General features: G+C 37.7%; 2 protein-coding genes across 5 annotated transcripts in view; one reads left to right on the top strand and one right to left on the bottom strand.

The window, feature by feature from the left end:
* Positions 1-8,099, top strand: part of fndc3bb (fibronectin type III domain containing 3Bb) — a 76,999-nt gene extending 68,900 nt beyond the window's left edge. For all 4 annotated transcript variants that reach the window (XM_067377354.1, XM_067377353.1, XM_067377357.1 and 1 more), the window contains 3 exons: positions 1,567-1,733; positions 1,847-1,974; positions 6,074-8,099. In XM_067377354.1, the coding sequence (XP_067233455.1) occupies positions 1,567-1,733; positions 1,847-1,974; positions 6,074-6,373 (595 nt within the window). In that variant the 3' untranslated portion in view covers positions 6,374-8,099. The remainder of the gene's footprint in view (positions 1-1,566; positions 1,734-1,846; positions 1,975-6,073) is intronic.
* Positions 8,100-10,953: 2,854 nt separating this feature from the next.
* ghsrb (growth hormone secretagogue receptor b) lies at positions 10,954-12,927 on the bottom strand. The gene is made up of 2 exons (XM_067378131.1): positions 12,135-12,927; positions 10,954-11,261 (listed from the first exon to the last, which is right to left on the bottom strand). Exons 1-2 carry the CDS (start codon positions 12,925-12,927, stop codon positions 10,954-10,956), a joined length of 1,101 nt encoding a protein of 366 aa, XP_067234232.1.
* Positions 12,928-21,090: the final 8,163 nt, after the last annotated feature.

The raw sequence follows: 21,090 nt of genomic DNA, 5'->3' as shown, positions 1-21,090 counted from the left end.
TGATTGTGTTCATACCGCAGAAGCTACTTAGCCTGTTAGCTTTACTAGAATAAAGCTTTATTACTAAACTTTACTAAAGTTTGTGCAAGGTTTATGCGTCTTATTTTCCGTTTTTAGTGTATCTCTGTGGCAGAATTACAGCGCCACATACTGATCTGGCATGTATACTACATTGTTTTGAGTCGGTTTAAGTGGTTTCGTGTGTACGTAGATATTTCTTGAGACGAGGAAAAGGGAATAGGGAAAGCTCTGGCTTTGTGCGAATGTGCCCTTAGTCTAGAACTACAATAATCATGTTCACAAAAAGCACACAACACCTCTGCACTTACTCCCGTTTCTCTCAACATGGGGACAGAAGAGGGGTCAGTCAATAAATGAGAAAACAAAGCAACTTGCGTTAATTATTTGACTCAGATATTTTGTTGTAAATTTAAAAGTAATGCGTCACTTTACTAGTTACTTGAAAAAAGTAATCTGATTACATATCTTGCGTTGATGTTATCCCCAACATTGTTATGGATATACTATTACAGTTTTTGTTGATATCTTGAATTAGATTTTATTTATACATTTTTTCATTATATTTGTATTATTTAATTAAGTTTTTAGTTTATTTTAGTACTTCAACATAAAGTGAATGCAAATGAAGAATGTTGCCTTGGCAAATTTCAAGAATGTGTTTTTATTGTTTTAATTTTACGTAACAATAACCCTGGTACTCTTGTACTCAGCATCAAAAGCTTGGTAATTTTGCTTAAATTATGTAGGTGTTGTTCATTTGTATATTAATTTTTTTTCATTGTAAAGCATGTGTGTGTTTGTCCCTCATGCACCCGTAGGGCAGGTTCTTCTCTCTGATGTAAGCAGATCATCTGAAAAGCACATTTTGTGTTTGTGGGTCCATTAAGAAGGAGTTGGTTAATGAGAAGACTCTATCTCAAAGCGCTGTTGGGAATTAGATTAGGAGACTCAGGGTTATCAAGACCACCTGCCTTAATGCTTTCTCAGAGTTGCTCGTCACTGACCCACCGATGGCTCATTTAGAAGCAAATGAAGGCCTGTTCTCTCCTCGGTTTTGAGCTTTTAGGCTCAGTTCCAATTCTGAAAAATTTTAATCATATAAGCAGTAAAGTCTAGCTCCAGTTGTACAAAACCGCTAAGTGTAGTATTACAAGTTAGACATCACATTTTTTTCTGTAAGACTTCATAACTTTTTAAAATCAGTTACATAAAAACATTGATTGGCTTAATTTGATATGAAAAAGAAGGACTGAATGCGCCTTGACTAACTGCTAATGGGACATAATGGCTGTTTATGCAGCCAGCCCCTGGACTCGTGAATGGAGGTAATGAAGGCCTGCCTGTACCTCGCAATCTTCTCTGCCTTCATACTATTTATTAAAGTAGTGTGAAAGGAACAGCGTTCAGTTATATGATCTCAAGCCATCAATCAAAATTCTTTTTCCTCTGGAGTCAAGACTTTTAAAAAAATACTAGGCTGCCAATTGATTAAAAATGATAATGGAATTTGTGCATGTTTGTAACAAGCTCTCACTATCTTGTTAGGTTTGTGGTGGTTTACCGAGGTCCGAGCCACACTTTTAAGCTGCAGAGGCTGAGCGAGTCGAGCCGGTACCGTTTCCGGATCCAGGCAGTGAGCGAGGCAGGCGAGGGGCCGTTTTCTGAGACGTACACCTTCAGCACCACCAAATCTCTGCCACAAACACTGAAAGGTACCACATTTATTATACTTTATACTCATCTGTGGAGGTACAAACGTTTGGGATTGCTGCGATTATATATGTTATTTTTATAAATATATTTATTTTTTTTGGGATCCTCTCAGCCCCAAGAGTTCGTCAGCTAGAGGGAAATACCTGTGAAGTCACATGGGAGAGTATTCCACCAATGAGAGGAGACAGAATCAGCTATGTGCTACAGGTGCTGGGAGGCAGAGAATCTGATTTTAAACAGGTAAGATCCAAAATCCTTCATCTTCATCAGAACACCTCAAATTGATACCAAGAACTTCGACTTGTTGGAAATGTTTGATGCTTTTATTTAAATGTTTGAGATAAGAATACCTTATGATAGTTTTACTTTGTTTCACGTAAGAAGCACTGTCCTTTTCTATGTTAGATTTACATATGGCTACAGTCACAGGAGACCAGCTGCTGATGAATACAATTCATTTCGAACAGGAAATGGAAACAGGGCTCGAGCTATTTGTTCCCTGTTCCATTTTATTAGCTTTAACTCATCACAATCAACATTTGAATGAAATTGAGTGCTACTCCTAACACACGGTCCCAAAGGATTCATTAAATTGTGCTGTTGGGTCGGAAAGGGATGCAGAGAGACGAAAATGACGAATGTTATCCTCACGATTGGGTCTATTCGTGTGTACAGTCGCTTTTGTTTTGAAATGGTTTCTGTTATGCTGCTTCCACAGTGCGATAAATCGAATGAAAGTTCACAACATTGGAAATTGTCTGGATTTATTCATTAAAATGAGAAAGCACACTCCTCCTTCACATTCTCTCTCCTCTGTTATCCTAGAAGATTTGTCATTGGGAGAAATCAGACTCAGTCGGAGGGACAGTTCTCCTCTGGCAGATAAACAAACAGTAGCTTTGTATCTTCCAGCAGCTGTATATTTAATATGAAAAATTACTATTATTGTTTTAATACAATTTCATTTTTTTATTTTTTTTTATTGATATAAATTAAAAGAACTAAAACAAAGTGGCTTGGAAACCTTTACAGTTATTCATTCAGTTCTAATAAATTCATCCTCATTAATGCCTTGCTATATTAACTTTGATTAAAAATATAATTTAATGAAGCAGTGGAGTTCCCCAGGCAATATATTAGCTTAATTAACAATTTAACTGAGCAGCCATTATCCCCCTGTTTATGCAAATACCACTAGAAGGTGTTTAGGGAGTGATTTTTTTTTTTTTTTTTTTAAATGTTGTTACAGTGCTAGACATGTAGCATTCAAGATTAAATATGTATGTATTTCCCTTGCCATTAACTAATTGAGATTTTATTAAAACACAAAAGACTAATTATACATACATTATTATGTGCCTTTCATGACAATAATACCAAGACTTCAGCAAAACTGAGCTACCGTTCATTGAGAGGCTTAAAATCTCTTTTGTTTCCATGGAGACATAAACTGTGGTCCTTCTGAGAGCTGCGTGTGACATGTGGAACAAAGTCGCCTTAATACATGTGTCTTCAACAATATTTACTAGGTATAAAAGCCTGTTTTTATTTTTATTTTGCTCAGTGGTCTTGTTTTTATGTGCATGTTCCAAAAAATGGCTCATGCTTTTTGGTCAACATCCACATTCAGTGAGCTATTGTTATAGATACTTAGTTTTCACAGTAAAGGGTATTGAATAATTTGTTTTGCTTCATTTTTGAAACGCTGGTCATTGTGAAGCACACTAATTGTAAATTGAATCTTTTGGAGTGCACTTGTGCTACATACAAATTATTAGGTATGTTGTCATGGTCATTAGTGCAGTGGACACATGTCCTGTTACATACAAACATCCTTGCAAAAGGTGCATGAAAATTTCAGAATTTAATTTTTTCATTTCGTTTCATTTCTCTTGTGCTTAAATTAGTGTTTTGTATACACTACAAAGAAAAGGGTTTGTATTTCAATCAAGTAAGAACTTGTAAGAACATTTGTTACTCTGTAATCATCAGTGTTTTATAACAAAAAGAAGTACAGCCCTTCAGTGTCATTCTTATATGATATTGATCATGACAGTGTTGCTTGCACTCCTGATGAAAGGATTACAGGTGCTTGTTGAGATTCCCTTTGAGCAGACAAAAACTCTTTATTAGCCAAGCTCTGAAGATTCATCTTTTGTAATATGTGGGTCAGAGACAGAGGGCAAAGTTTGTTTGGCCTTCTTTCTGCCATCTTGGATTCTTATCTGATGACCAGTGAACCTAAAATCTTGTGCCGCGCTTCATTCTTTTACTGTATTTGCTGAAGCTACCTAAAACAATGTAGTTTTTTTTAATTAAATTCTTCTTTATAATTAGGGATAGAATATAAATATGTACTATTTACAGATCCATCCATTTATTTATTTTACGTAAACATGCATATGTATATATTAATATTATTATATGTCTTAAATGCCTACTTATTTACATTTTTATAATTAAGGATATTTACATAGCTTTATTTATTTATTTTATTTTATTTGCATGTATACATTATTTTTATTTATTACATTTTTATATTTATTATTTACACAGCAAAATCCCTAGAGTTAAATTAACTCAGATTACATATGGTCCTTCTATATAGTGTTAAAGTAACACAGAAGCAGAGTTAAAGTTAATGAGATAATTAAGTGATTAATTTATGATTGAGCATTAGTGATAAACACCTGCTGTTAACAAGCAGAATCACTGAATAGAAACACAATAATTACAAATGACTTCCAGCCACAGCCTTAGATGAAATCAACTGAAGACTAAAGACATTAAGGGCCCTATTTTAACGATCTAAACAAAGTGTAAAGCACACGGCGCAGGTGCACTCAGGGCGTGTCCAAATCCACTTTTGCTATTTTAACGACGGAAAAACGGTCTGTGCGCCGGGGCGCATTTTTGAAATGGGTTGTCCCTATTCTCTTAATGAGTAATGGGCGTAACGTTCAATCAACCGATCAGAGTGTCATCTCCCATTCCCTTTAATAGCGAGATGCTCGCGCCATGGTGGATTACTATTTACATGGCGGAATTTGTTGGCGGAAAAGCTGAACGCTTTTCAAGCGAAGAAACCGATCTGCTCGTGCGCAAAGTTAAAGCGTGCGAGCAGATCTTCTATGGGACAAGCAGGAATCTACCAAAGCTTCCCGAGGTAAAGAAGGCGTGGGATGAATTGGTAGTGATTGTGTCCGTTATAAGTAGTAATAGGCTGAATTGAAAATAGGTAGCCTAATTCTAATACACGCAATGACTATTCATCATTACATTTTTATATTTATGTAGCCTACACAATAATATTCTTTTACACTGTAATCCTTTTGTTTTTAATATTTGGCATGTTTGTGTGATGCGTATCCACTGTGGACGCGCCCAGAGGCGCAGTTTCTACCAACGCGCTCTAACAAAAAAATATTGCACCATTGACTTTAGACTTTAGACCAGGTTTGAGTTGGTCTATGGCGCAGTCTATTTTCAGCTCCTTAAAATAGCAATGCGCCGGCAATGCGCCTGAACACACCTCTTTTTTAGACCAGCACGCCCATGGGCGCACTAACTGGCGCAAATGCATTTACTAATTTAAGGACGTGACGCTGAACGGGAAAACGCGAACGACGCTGGACGCAAACTAGCGAACACACTTGCGCTGCGCCTTGCGTCGCATTGCACCGGGTGTATTATAGGGCCCATAATCTCTCAAGATCTGAATAAACAACTCCACAAACAGCATATTATCTTTAACTCTACTTCAGTGTTATTTTAACTCTATGTAGAGAGGGACCATATGTTCTCTGATCAGAGTTGATTTAATTTTGCTGTGTAAATGTATTGATTTGATGTATTGAAATGTATCTCTTCATTACGGCACCTGTTAGTTGGTGGGATAAATTAGGCAGCAGGTGAACATTTTGTCCTCAAATTTGATGTGTTAGAAGCAGGAATAATGGGCAAGTGTAAGGTTTTGAGCGAGTTTCACAAGGGCCAAATTGTGATGGCTTGACGACTGGGTCAGAGCATCTCCAAAACTGCAGCTCTTGTGGGGTGTTCCCGCCCGGTCTGCAGTGGTCAGTATCTATCAAAAGTGGTCCAAGGAAGGAACAGTGGTGAACTGGCGACAGGGTCATGGGCAGCCAAGGCTCATTGATGCATGTGGGGAGCGAAGGCTGGCCCGTGTAGTCCGATCCAACAGGCGAGCTCCTTTAGCTCAAATTGCTCATGAAGTTAATGCTGGTTCTGATAGAAAGGTGTCAGAATACACAGTGCATCACAGTTTGTTGCATATGGGGCTGCATCTGAGCTAATGCATTTCTTTTCTTCTGTGCCTTAGGTGTATAAGGGAGATGAGTCGTCCTTCCAGCTCTTCGGCCTGCAGTGGAACACAGATTACCGCGTGCGAGTGTTTGCATGCAGGCGCTGCACAGACACCAACCAGGAGCTGTTCGGGTCCTTCAGCCCATCTGCCCACTTCAACCTGCGGCGCTCTAATGCCACACTGGCTGTGGAAGCGGACGTCACCAGGGCGCCCATGGGCAAAACCTTTACAGATGAACAGTTTGCCGGCCTCATAGTATTTGGGGTGGCCTCTCTCTCTGTCTTAATGGCCTTCCTGCTTCAGCTTCTGATTTAGAAGCATGAAACATTGTGTTCTTGTCTGTCACTTGAGTTTTTAAAGTAAAGCTTGCAAAACCATTAATGCAAGTATAAAATTTTTGGTCATTGACCAAAATACACTTAAGAACAGCCACCTGAGCAGATTTCATATTATTATTTTTTATAACAGTTTCTTTTTCTTTTTTTTTTACCGTTTTTCTATTAGGTGAGTTACAGCTTTAAGAAATCAGTAATGATGAAACGTACTGTTCGGCGTCTGTGCCTGTTTTTTTTGTTTAAGATGCTGTAGCATATTTTTATATTTAGTATTTAGGAGATTTTTAACACTAAAGTAATAAGTGGGTCTCAAAATTTCGGATCTCAAGTTATGCAAAAGTGGAGTCTGAGGATGTTCTTTGTTAATGGTCAGTTTTGATTACCTTAATTCAGTGTCTAGACAGATAAACAGCACCAGTGCTCTCTTTCCCTTATCTGTGCCCCTGGAAAGTCTGTCTGAAAGCTTCTTAAAAGCTTTATTCTTTCATTTGTCTTTAAAAAAAAAAGGAAAGAAAAAAAGGGGGTCCTTGGGCCTTCTGTACAAAAAAAAAGGAAAAAAGTCAAAAAAACACCAGCAACTGTCAGTCCAAAGAGAGTCAAATGACAGTCTTTGCAATCAATCATCAAAGTACAGTGTTGTGAAGTCTGGAGTGTTTGTACCTCAGGGACTTGTGAGGGCCAGAGGTGATGTGAACCTGTGCCTTTAAATCCGCAATTCCAAACTTTCATGACAAATCATTTCAGATCTGCTGCTTTCAGTATTCCATTAACCCTTCACCCTGGCCACATACAGTACATGATCGTGTTTACCAGTTCAATCAGCCCTTAACCAAAGTTAGTGAGCAAAAAAGGTATACAGTAACAGTTTTGTTGGATTTATTTATGCTATATACTTTTTCTTTATAATGCAAATCACAGTGCAATCTTCATTTATTTATTACAAGAATCAAAACTGTCATATTCAATATTTTCCTCATGTAGCATGTCTTTTTATAGGGGGGTTATGAGAAATCTTTATTATTTTTCCAAATATACCACAGCATTTTAACATCATTAACCTGTCTTATTTCAGATATATTTGTACTGTTTGTTATTCTGTTTTGGCTTTAGTTCTGAAAATGTTGATATCTGATCAACCTTGTGATTTCATCTGCACAAACAGAAAGTTTAAGCCATGTCTTGGCTTTATTTTAGGTTTTTTTTCTTTCTTTCATTCAACTACTCTTCATCTTATAAATGTTTTGCTGAACTTTTTTGACAAACATTCCATTGTTTTCTGATTAAAAGAAGTTGAAATGACTTGACACTAGAAAACTTGAAGTGGAAACACTTGAAGAACATTTTTTTTTTTTTACTTAAAGAACTACAGACCCAGAATCTTAAGTGAAAAACAGATTTTTTCTTTTTAATTTTTTTTTTTATTATTTTTTATTTAGCTGGATATCAGGTAATAAGTGGCCTAGACATAGTTTTCCATGCTTGCATATTTTTTCATTAAAATCATTCCATATTACCATTTTTTTTAAAACATAACTGTCACATTTATTGATGTAAATTATAATCGTAGACATTATATTTAAAAAAAAAACTACCATATCAATTTAAATGTATAGATATTGAAAATACTACCCTTTGTATTTAAGATGATTATGTATCTGTAGCATATATGTAATATATTTATACACAATAAATTTTTAAAAATTTCTGAAACAATTTGAGGTGTTTGTATTTCATTTATGACCATCAGTTATATTAGCTTTTATATTTTAAATATTTTTATTTTATTATTTATATTTTATTTTTACAGGAGGACACAACAAACATTTTTATTGGATTTTCTGTGCGGAGTCATATAAGACTGTTATATATGTGTGTGTATTTATAAGCAATATCACATGAGTAGCTGTGCGATATTGGTGTATATCAGCACAGCTGTGATTCGGCCATAGGCACAAGGCCGCAGGCCGAGTAACTTTTAATGTAATTTAATAATTTAATATTAAGGCTATATTTAACTTGTAACCTGTAGCGTAGAGCACTGCTTTTGTACGTTTGACTGAATTGTACAATTGTGTTTATTTGCTGTTGTCATTTATAATGGCTATTGTTGTTAATTTAAATATTATTTTTTATAAATAATATGTTGTATTTCGTTTTGCGAAAGGGTCCAGTAGTGCTTAATATGTATTGAGTTAAAGTTATATTAATACGCCATTAGATGGCGGCAAACTTTACAAGTGAATGAGTCAGTCGCAAGAGACTTTTAAATTGAAAGGGACTTTTGTAAACAAAGGATGTTATTTTAGCGACACTTAATAGAGGGTATGCACGTGACGTCCCGTCGACCCTTATGACTGCGGTCACGTCCACTGAGTGGCAAAAGACTGAGTGGCGACGTTTGTTTTCAGCGTGCATGTCGCAAAAAAACACAAAAAACACTTCCAAAACGGGAAAGAGCTTTTTGATTGACTGTACAAATAGCGTTGACACAAAACTTTAGGTATATATTTAAAAACTGCAGAAAGCAACAGAAAAATAAGCAGATGGATCACTGAAATTCACAGAAACAACTGGACTCCAGCAGAGAAAAATGAATTTGCAGTTATCATTTTGTGTCAAATTGTTGGATTTTGAGGTAAAATCATACCGTATATATTGTATTGTTATATATTATGTTGACAACTCATTAAATAAATATTTGCCATCTTATATTCTGCATAATTTGGTGTTTTTAAATAAACAACGCTGACAAAAACTATACTATAAAACTATGTTTTAAGGCTGGACAATATGACGATATAACATTGATATAAGTGATTACGCGGATTTAGACCGATATTGGAGTTAGGCTATATAAAATATTCACAGGCAGATTTGCTTTATGTATTTCCCCACCGTCGAAATCAGGCACATATAAATGTCAGGAAACACGATTCCTGGCTGCATATCAATATCCATGGATTAGGTTTATTTGACATGTTATAAGGAACACTTTCGAGTCGAACCTTTAGTGTAATTCGTTAGTTTTAGTCGCGTTTTCGCAGTTTCCCCTACTAAGTTCAGTCATGCAGCAGGTTCTTTTGCCACTCAGTCCACCTGAGGGAGCGCGTTTTCGGCGGGAAAGTGACGTCGTTGCATACCCTCTATACTCTTTGGCCGAGATGAAGCTGTTCTCGGCGGGTATACGAGCACTGAATGGCTGCTGATGGCCAGGAGCTCACATCTCTGAAAACGTCTAAACGAACTGTAAAATAGGCTCTATGATAGCGTAAAATATGTGTCACATATTTCAGGTCTAAACAACTACATTCTCGCCTAAAAAAAACTTTTAAAACTACAGTTTGTGGTACAACAAGTGTAGTATTTGTAAAAATTACGATGGATTTGCTCGGCTGCCATGACTGTCGCTTTAAGTGGAGTGATAGGCTACAAACGGTGAAAAGGTAGGAGTGCTGTTATAACTAGAATATAGCACGGCTCTCAGCCTATCAGATTCAGTTCCAGAAAGAACTGTTATATATATATATATATATATATATATATATAATCAGATACTATACTACAGTATTTCCAAAAACAAATACGGGACAAGCTGTAGTTAATAACACAAAATCCATTTTAATTTTAAAATCAAGTAATACTGCATGACATCAAAACCTTATATTACACAATAACACGTTCCAGAAGTTGTGAATAAAAAGCATATAGACACAATATATCAAATATCTTTCATAAATATTTTCATTAACAAAAACATATCTCTGCTCAGTGATTCTCAGTGTTTTACAAGCATCTTCAGAAAATCTTAATTAGAATGCCATTGCCAACAAGTAACATATGCTGAATTCAAACACAAAGCTTACAAACACAGCATTGTTCACAAACCTGCAATAAGTGCACTTTTTATGGTTGCTACGCATTTATGAAACATGATCCAATAACACAAGCTTGGTGATGTGCTTTCAATGGCATGGGTTGTTATCATTCAGCACCATTGTATCTCTCCCACATAGGGTACAATGTTAGAGTGCTTACATCTACAGTGCTCTGTCATCCAGTACTTCACACAGTTTAAGGCATTGGGTAGAGTATGTTTGCATGAATACCAGTGTAAAGGGAATTGTCACACTGCTGGTGTTTGCTGATGATGGTAATACCTGTGCATAAACATTATCATAAAATGCACTAATATTTGGTGTAGCCTATGCACTAGATATGTTGCACCTAAATGAAAAAATGCAAAAATTATATATTTAATCATTATTTTAAATAATAAAAAAAGTTTCAGTCAGCATTACAATACTTTAATATACTTGATGTATTTAGGGCTCAGAAGTTTGATGATTTTTTTACTGCTATATACAGGCTAAATTGAAAATAATATGCAATGGCTTGTATGATATCAGATGACTCAGTGGATGGTTGAAATTAAATGCATAATCTCAATATCGCCAAAATTATGAGGTTAATGTTGACTGTCCTTTTCATTCTCGTTCAGTTTTTTTTCCGTCTTTTTAGTCTGTGTTGAAAAGTGCACGTTTCAATACGTCTTTTCCTATGTCACGTGCTCCAGCTGTATTCATTCCACACCGAAAAACTCTCCGCGTTCACGATGCTCTGCACTGATCGTCCGGGAGCGCGCCTCACTCCGAACAGTTTGCACGCCGCGCTCCTGTACTTCTTCGACATGATGTTGTAGAGGATTGGATTGATCGCAGCGCTGAGGTAAAACAGCACAAATGAGACCAGGTTGCAGTATTCACTGATTTGGGAGATGAAAGGAGAGTTGGCCTCAGATGACTTTGAGAAAAGATAACGACCAACGTGAAATGGCAGCCAGCAGAGAACAAACGCAAGAACCACCACAGCTGATAAAGGGAGAGAGAAAGAAAGTTATTGTTTTTTATGTTTTAAAGTTTTTAAATTGAATTATATAAAAATACATACATTTAATACGATATTCTATCAAAAAGTGTGTTTAAACATGCTTAGTAACAGTTATTTCGAGTAGAAAATGGATAACTGATCCGACTGAAGTGTTTCTTAATCGCTAACAAGAACTCGAGTCATTATTCGTCATACGTTGTATGTTTTGATTCACTAAAGAGAAGTGAATCTGATTCCCGAATATGTTTTTGATTCAGAACCGAACAAAGAGTCATTTGTTTTGGAATCATATTACCTCTAGAAGCTAAGGATGCAGTTTTTGGTTCCAAGTAATAGTTAATGGTCTATAAAGTTGTATGATAAAAAGTATTAATTGTGTATGACAGAAAAGAGCGAATTTTAGACCATCAAAAATTAAGATTTTCAGGACTGATTGGAGGATTTTTTTTTTTTTTTTTTTTTTACAAAATTAACAAAAAAACGTTTATTCTGATTATGATTAATAATTAATGTACATTGTAATATCAAAATATAAATCAATGTACATTAGTATAATTTTATATTTTATTGTAAAATAAATATTTTTAAATATTGTTTTTAATTAGAACACTATATTTGGGGGGAATCACCGTAAAATCACCTCTCGTGGCTTATTGCTTTATGCACATAGCATTTAATTAGCAAGATGTAAATAGATATTTATTAAATTAAATAATTGTTTTAAAGAGAAAACAAATGTCAGATTTTCTGAATAAACCCCACGCGACACATACTAATATATATATGAGATTTTCAAACATATAATAAAATATACAAAGTATTTGTCCGACTTTTCAGGGCACCGTTGAGCTCACCTAGCATTTTGACCGTTTGTTTATTGTTCTTATCCCGACTAGAAATTGGTCCGACTGGATTCTCCTTTCTTCTCCAGAGCCTTCTGCCTATGAGGCTGTATAACACTGTCAAACAGAGGACCGGGAGGAAGAAAAACACACTGGAGACCCAAACCATCATAGTAAGCAGTCCGGACCGGATGGCATATTCGGTCGCTTTACACTCATTGGTTTCCCAGGGGTTGGTGCCGTTCTCGTGCTCGACCCCAACCAGAATGAATATGGGTCCCGCGCTGCACAGAGCCACAGTCCAGAGGAGTAAAATCACTCCTTTTACCCGACCCCGCGTGACGATGACTTTTGCCCTGAAGGGAAAACAGATAGCGAAGTATCTTTCCACGCTCAGGGCGGTGATGTTGAGGATGGTGGAGTACGTGCAGCTTTCACTCACAAACTGAAAGAGTTTGCATAGCTCGTCGCCAAAGTTCCACGGTCGATAGCGCCAGACCCGGTACAGGTCGAGGGGCATGCAGAGGAAAATGAGCAGGTCTGAAAGTGCCATGCTGCAGAGGTAAAGATTAGTGGTGGTTCGCATGTCTTTGTATTTAGTGACCACCAAAATAGTCAACAGGTTCCCAGCAATTCCGACGAGGAACAGGAAAGAGCACGTCACTGTGATGCCAGTCAGTATAGGGACTGGGAAGAGATGGACCGGGTACTCAAAGTCCTCAGCAGTGGCATTACTGTCCATAACGTCCTCAGCACATAAAGTGATGCTGAACGGGCAGCTGGACCCGTTTGTCCAATTAGTCATTATGATGAAGTATCAGAGGATTTGCATGAGCTTAATGGCACCTCATGATTTCTTTTGTTGTTTCCATGCACATCTTACAGGTGTTCAGTGCACAGTATGAGAAGTGCACGCGAGTAACCTGTCAATGATGCGACTTGAGCTGCGCGCGGGGGGTACACGATCCACTCCACGCATGCGCATAGGATACCTTGACTAATTGTACTGTGAAATGCAGATTTGTGTACTTGTTCCTTTGTGGTGTATTTTGTATATTTGCAACTGTGCTTAGCGTTTTTAACATTTATAACAGATAAGATAGGCCTACTTATTGCATTAATAGAGCGATTGAAAGCTGGATTGCAAGGTGATGCGTAACATATGTTCATTTTATGCCACCTGGTGGTGTGACTAGACCATCTTATACAAAAGAATATGTAACAGAAAAATGAATCGTCGTGCTTTCCTTGAATAAATAGAAGCGGCGACCGCTGCTGTCCAGGGTGCTGAAAGCTGTTTGCCGGTTGATGATTGTTTGGTCATTTTTGGGTTTTTAATGAAACACTGCTGCATTCTCAACTAAGATTTTCCTCGTATTTGTTTTACCCTGCCACTATGGCAGCCTGTTTCCGCCACAGTTGAATAAAAAAAAAAATCTTTCCAGTCATAATAATGAGCAACTTTCTCATAATAATGAGTTAATGTCATACTATTCATAGTTTTCACGTGACGTTACACCCTTATAGGAACGCCCACAAAACAACAACGTTGTTTTGGAGGGCAAAACAACGCTTTCCTCCACTGCCTGCCATTCATTTTTTAACAGGTTTGTTCTAAGACTAAGATAGTAAGACAGTGATATTGAAATACCATATACCTTATTGATGATGCAGAATATAAACACATTATAAAGAAAACACAACCATTTAGCCTGTTGTGTTCATATTCTGGGCACATCTGCTCGCCTGTATATAGTATGCCTCTTCAATAAGGTTGAATTTGATCTTTTAACATCACTGTTTTAGTACATTAAGGCACTTTAAGTGTTTTTCACGTTAAAGGTGCCATAGAATGGAAAATTGAATTTATCTTGGCATAGTTGAATAACAAGAGTTCAGTACATGGAAATGACATACAGTGAGTCTCAAACTCCATTGTTTCCTCCTTCTTATATAAATCTCATTTGTTTAAAAGACCTCCGAAGAACAGGCGAATCTCAACATAACACCGACTGTTACATAACAGTCGGGATCATTAATATGTACGCCCCCAATATTTGCATATGCCAGCTCATGATCGAGGCATTACACAAGGGCAGCCAGTATTGACGTCTGGATCTGTGCACAGCTGAATCATCAGACTAGGTAAGCAAGCAAGGACAACAGCGAAAAATGGCAGATGGAGCAATAATAACTGACATGATCCATGATAACATGATATTTTTAGTGGTGTTTGTAAATTCTTTCTAAATGTTTCGTTAGCATGCTAATGTACTGTTAAATGTGGTTAAAGTTACCATCGTTTATTACTGTATTCACGGAGACAAGAGCCGTCGCTATTTTCATTTTTAAACACTTGCAGTCTGTATAATTCATAAACACAACTTCATTCTTTATAAATCTCTCCAACAGTGTGTAATTGGTAGCTTTAGCTACAGAGCACAGCCTCAAACTCATTCAGAATCAAATGCAAACATCCAAATAAATACCATACATGCGATTAGACATGCTGCATGACAAACACTTTGTAAAGATCCATTTTGAGGGTTATATTAGCTGTGTGAAGTTTGTTTATGCTGTTTAAGGCAGTTGGGAGCACGAGAATTTAAAGGGGCCGCGCATTTAATCGGTGCATATTTAATGATGCCCCAAAATAGGCAGTTAAAAAAATGAATTAAAAAAAATCTGTGGGGTATTTTGAGCTGAAACTTCACAGACACATTCAGGGGACAACTTAGCTTTAAGTGTTCTAGAATGTTCTGCTGTTTTTTTTTAGTAGTTGAAATACTGCAGCAGGTGCTGTATATGGATCACAAGCACCCAAAACTTGCTTTTTTGTTCAAGTTTTTGTTTTTCTTCTTTTGAATTTGAAAATTGGCAAGTCCATAATGCAGTGGTATGCATGTTTTGCCCTCCAGGCCTCTGTGGCAGTCACGTGACTGAAAACTATGAATTCTGGAAAAAATAAGAAGAAACTTCCTCATAATTATGACTTAAGGGATAGTTCACCCAAAAATGAAGATATTTTAAAGAATGTTGGTAGCCAAGCAGTTGACAGTAGTCACAGACTTCCATAGTATTTTTTTCCTACTATGAAAGCTGATGTCTGCATCAACTGTCTGATTACCAACATTCATACAGGTTTGGAACAACTTGAGGGTGAGTAAATGATGACAGAATTTTCATTTTTGGGTGAACTATCACTTTAGTTTCTATTAATAATGATAAACTTTCTCATAATAATGACAAAGACTGTGTCAAAAATTGCCCGGTTCCCTTAAATAGGGCACTATTTGATGGGACAACCATTTGTAGGCTGAATCCCAAATGGCACACTTCTATGCACTTTTGGTCTTGTCGACTACAATGGCTGCTGTGTGCGCGTGTTCATTAAGTCCAGAAGACCTTAGGGTGTCCCATTCATCATTTTAGGTTTCAGAAGGGTGCTCGCAAGCGCCCCCATTGCGGCCGCCATGTGCCCTCAATGCGCACTTCAGCTGAGCCTACACTCAGAGGAAGATCGTGAGGGTTTATGCTGCCAATTGGGATTCAGCCGTCGTGGTATCTGGATTCCTAGGCCTTTTCCCAAATGGCACACTTCATGTGCACTTTCGGTCTTGTGGACTTACAATGGCTGCCACGTGTGCATGTCCCACGAGACCTTAAGGTGTCCCATTCATCATTTTAGGTTTCAGAAGGGTGCTCGCAAGCGCCACCTTTGTGGCCACTATGCATCCTCGATGCACACTTCAGCTGAGCCTACAAGTCTGCGAGCTACGCAGAGGACTTTACCCGGCAGTCAAAGCGACATTACGTCACGAAAGTGCAGACTCAGAGGAAGACCGTGATGGTTTAGGATAGGGGATAGGGCCATAGTCGATGTTGGCTGAATCCCAAATTGCACACTTCTAAGCACTTTTAGTCTTGTGGACTTACAATGGTTGCGCGCGTGTCCGTTAAGTCCACAAGACCGTAGGGTGTCCCATTTGTCAATTTTAGGTTTCAGAAGGGTGCTCATGGGCGCCCCCTTTGCGTCCGTATTGCACCCTTGATGCACACTTTTGCTGAGCCCACACCGGTGCGAGCTCTGCGGCAGACTTCTTCAGACTCGTAGGAAGACTGAGTGTTTAGGGTGCCATTTGGGATTCAGCCATTATCGAGTGCACTCATTCAATCCCACAATGCACTGCAATAACAAGTGTACATTGTATTAATGGACCATGTATGGAATAGTGAATGTGGGAATAGTGGGCAATTTTGGACACAGCTTTAGTTTTAACATTCTCGTAATAATGACTTAGGGTGCGTCTCAGTCAGCTCCCTATTTCAGTAGTCAGGGCACTGATCAGGGAGTCAGCTATTACAGAAGCTGTCTCAATCGCAAAATCCTTCCAGTGCACTGGAGCGTTCACTCCCTAAAAAATCCCTTGATGCAGCGCAAAATCCAGGGAGCATCAATGCTCACTATGGCTGTGTCCGAACTCACCCCCTATACCCTTAAATAGGGCAATATTTGAGGTGACAGCCATTTATAGGGGTGTCCAAAACCATAGTGAACAGGTGCACTCATTCAATCCCAAAATTCACTGCAATAACAAGTTCACAACTGATGTAAGTTCAGTGGTTAGAGAATACCCATAATGCACTGTGAGAGTCACGCGCCGAATGAATTCCTGAATCTGACCAGAAGATGGCACCCGCTGCTGAATCATCCATTAGGCTAATCCATTTTCCAAACTCCTGGTCCAAAAAATCCTTTTTATTTGGTTATTAAATTGTTTAATTAAGTTTTATTGATAGTTTCCATGACAGAGTTCAAGATAAATCTTTTCATCTTGCTTCTGGAGCTGCCAGTTTGCTAACTTTCAAAATAATTATTAAAGGGTTAGTTCACCCAAAAATGAAAATAATGTCATTAATTACTCACCCTCATGCCGTTCCACACCTGTAAGACCTTCATTCATCTTCAGAACACAAATTAAGATATTTTAGTTGAAATCCGATGGCTCTGTGAGGCCTTCATAGGGAGCAATGACACTTCCTCTCTCAAGATCCATAAAGGTACTAAAAACATATTTAAATCAGTTCATGTGAGTACAGTGGTTCAATATTAATATTATAAAGCGACGAGAATATTTTGGTGCGCCAAAAAAAACCAAAAAAACGCCTTATTTAGTGATGGACAATTTCAAAACACTGCTTCAGGAAGCTTCAGAGCATAAATGAATCAGTGTATTGAATCATGATTCAGAAATGCGTGTCAAATCACCAAGCTGCTGAAATCACGTGACTTTGGCGCGCCGAACCGCTGATTCGACACGCTGATTCATTATGCAGGCCTCATGGAGCCATCGAATTTCAACTAAAATATCTTAATTTATGTTCCGAAGATTAACGAAGGTCTTACGGGTGTGGAACGACATGTAATAAATACCAGAATTTATATCCGCGAGAGCAATTAGAGAGCAGACGACTTACGCTTTCGAATCGCTCTTGCGGTACTTTGATGTCATACACCGATCGGTCTTTGGAGCGCCGCTTCAAGTCAAACACACCAAGTGAGAAACTTCCTATTTCATTTAAGCATGCACAAAGCAGCAGTTCAGAAGGGAGTGGTAAGCTAGCGCCATCTGCTGGTCAAATCGCTGTAAATGCGAGAACAGCAAACATGGCATGCTGTAATCTACAAAGTGCAATTTATAATACCATTATTAAATAACATTAATGATATGTATATCTTCCATACTTTTCCATGCACACGAGAAGGTGTGGAACGGATGTGTAGAGCGGTTACCGTTATAACGAACGTCTCCTGCTTGTGTTCACCGGTCTAAACATACAGGACCAGCAAACACAACGTTCCCATATTGTTCCCGTTTGGTTATTTCTGGGAACGTATTCTCTGTTGGTTCTTTTTTGCAAACTAAAGAGAACGTTCCCAGAACGTTCCCTGCAGGTTATTTTTAGATTTTATTTTTATAACCAAACTAATGTTGCAGAGAATCTATTCTAATGCTAAAATGTGTAATTTGTTAAAAAAAAATATACAATATTTAGCAGAATTACATGTCTGAATCAAATTTAATGTAGCTTTTAAAAAATTAGTTCAGTCAAAAAGCATTATTTTAAGATAGTTAAAAATATTAAGCCAGGTAAAATCCCCCTGAAATCAAAATTTGTATTTCGAGTTGCATGAAGTCATTAATTATGAGAGTTTCAATTTTATATATATATTTTTATTTTTTTTTTTTACTCAAATATGGCTGAAACAATTTTCCGCCACAGATTTCACAAAGGCTTTATTTTGCATTTCAAGTGGTTTGCTTTTCAAAAATGTTTGTTTAAAATATCTGCATTTTTGATCATCACGTGAGGTGGTAAGGAACACTAATCTTCCGATTTTCACCACACGATGGCAGCATTGTCACTTAAAAAACCAGTGTCCGCGTCTATGTGATCTAATTACTAGCTCAAAATATTTCAAGAAATGTTGACAACGTAAAGAATTTGAGCAAAAAAATGTTTTGTTTCTTTTGTTTGTGTGGTTAAATATTCCACTAAAAACCCCTTCCTGCTTTTCCAGTATATTGGGTTTCAAGGTGCGGATTGTAACAACAATCCTGACAGACAGCAAGTTGCATCCGGTTTGGTATATAATTTGCACACACACAAAATATTTTAAAACATTTGAAACATGATTTGACCATTATCATCTTTGGAACCACACATTTACTGAAAACAAACGACCATACTGAAAATAAATAATGTCAATAATTTAAAATATTCCTGCTATGTGTACAGTCTCTTCTGACCATCAGAATCTTTCTGATAGCAAGAAAGGAAAATATGCTTCCTTTGTGTCATTAAAATCGTAGTAACACTAAAGCCACGTTTGGCATGAATGAAGGGGCCTCAACGACTGTCATGCCTGCTGATGCAAGATCAGATTCTGTGCTTTAGTAAACAAAATGAATTGTGATAAAATGTCTGATAATCTCAAAACCATATGAATTATTACATACAATAAAAAAGCATGATAAGGAAATTTAAAAGAAGTGAAAAGGTGAACCCCTCATTTGTGTGAGGTAAACAGAACATGAGCTGAAATTTTGTGAGCAGTGTGCCTACACAGCCATTTTTGTTTGGTCTCAGGACGTCTATGGCCTCGTTTACACTGTCAGAGAAATGTGACCCATTTTTTGCTCATATGTGACACAGATCGGATGTGTTCTATGACTGTAAACAGGGAAAAAACGCATGCATTCGGATTTTTCGAGATCGGATTCAGGACTCATTCATATGTGGAAATAAATCAAATATGTGCCAACTCTGTTGATAAGAGCTGTGGTTAAGTCTGACGCAAACTAATTTTGTAGCCTAAAGCACTGTTTTCTGCTGTCTAACCCTAACTTTATTAGCTACCCTTTTTATTTATTGAGCCGTTTTGCTGGTGGGGACTGTTGGGTGGTTTCCATGTTTCATATGAAACATATAGGCTGCAGGTAATCACAGCCATGCTAATTTATACAGCAGTTCTGACTGTAAATATGCAAAACTGTTCATTATTCAACACAACTATTTGGAAAATATTCAACAAAATCGGCCTGTTTGTTTAGTTCTTCACCAACTCGCTGTCTCCACAGAAGAATACACGCTAAAACCATGGGCGTTTCCTCCAAGGAGGCAAGGGAGGTAGAGCCTCCTCAAAAAAATTGGATGAGAAAATAATCCATATTACATATAAAACAACACAAATATTACAAACATTAAAAAGAGCACAAGTCACACGTATTTCTAAAGGAACACAGCCCAACAGTGACACCCACAGGTAAAGGTACAGCAGGAGTCATGCCTCCCTTTGCTCTCATAGGAAACCATAGAAAATCATCAGACCCCCGGCGTGCGGTGGGTTTTGTGGGCGGTAATTGAGAATGAATGGGGGAAAGTCACGTGAGAGGTACAATGTCTCCATTGTGCTATGATTGGATGTAATTGGTTATGATTGGTTTGTGCGTTAAATCCCGCCTCTTGTTGATGCGCACGATCCCCGCGTCAGTTTGACTGAACAAATGATGGCGTCAATGGGAAGACTAATTGAAAAGTAAGTAAACAGATCACCCAGTAGATATCACCACTTTATGTCACGTCAAAATCAAACTTGAAATGGACTGAAAGCATGATTGTCAATTTTTTTTTTTGAAGTGTCCAACATTCCACGCTTCATTTTTTCCGTTATTTTAGTGCATCATCGGTGTATTTAAAGTGTACTTTTTCTTTTTGGAATTTTCAGTGTGAACGCACTACTTGCACTATTTATACTTAAAAACGTCATAGTGCATAAGTATGCAAATTGGGACGCACTTGACTTATCTTAAAGGGACTTTGACCCAGCCTGGAACTCCATAAATGAGTGGACCGGAGCGACAGAGTTTCCCCACTCCTCCCAATACTCCTCCAATCGTTCCGTCATCACTCGATACCATACCCATTATGGGTTTTCTCACTCCCCGCTTATTGAGAGAAACCCGCGCCGAGCAATGTTGTGGAGAAGGGAACGCTGCCAAAGCCACTTGGAAAAAGCATAAAGCCTGCGGTACACAGGGAAGGAGACAATAGGCCGTTTTTTTAATGGATGTCAATGGAGGAGAGGCTTCACTATGCGGAATAAACTGCTTTTGTGGGAAAACGGCTTGTTATGTGATCTATTTTTAAGTGTTTACATGGGGGAAATAAATGCTTTTTTATTATGAATCAGTTTAAGGCGCTTCTCTGTCCGCAAACGAGAACGACAACGAAATTCAACGACGTCAAAGCTGTAGCCTAATGTGATTGGTTATCGAGGCACACGTGATCCCAAGTTAGCCGTTACGCTTTTTCCAATGGTAGAGCGACAGACCCTCATATCTCCAAATAAGACCATCATCTCTGATGCTGCATTTTGACTTTTGATTTTAAAACAACAATCTCC

This window comes from Chanodichthys erythropterus, chromosome 23 (genome assembly GCF_024489055.1).
Source record: "Chanodichthys erythropterus isolate Z2021 chromosome 23, ASM2448905v1, whole genome shotgun sequence".
Taxonomy (NCBI): domain Eukaryota; kingdom Metazoa; phylum Chordata; class Actinopteri; order Cypriniformes; family Xenocyprididae; genus Chanodichthys; species Chanodichthys erythropterus.
This window is presented reverse-complemented; position numbering and strand designations above follow the sequence as displayed.

Excerpts from the sequence above, each read along its gene's own strand:
- ghsrb (XM_067378131.1), bottom strand. The coding sequence starts at position 12,927 with ATGACTAATTGGACAAACGGGTCCAGCTGCCCGTTCAGCATCACTTTA. Across the intron at positions 11,262-12,134 it reads ACAAACGGTCAAAATGCTAG|CTGTGGTGGTTCTTGCGTTT; the intron begins GTGAGCTCAACG and ends TCCCTTTATCAG.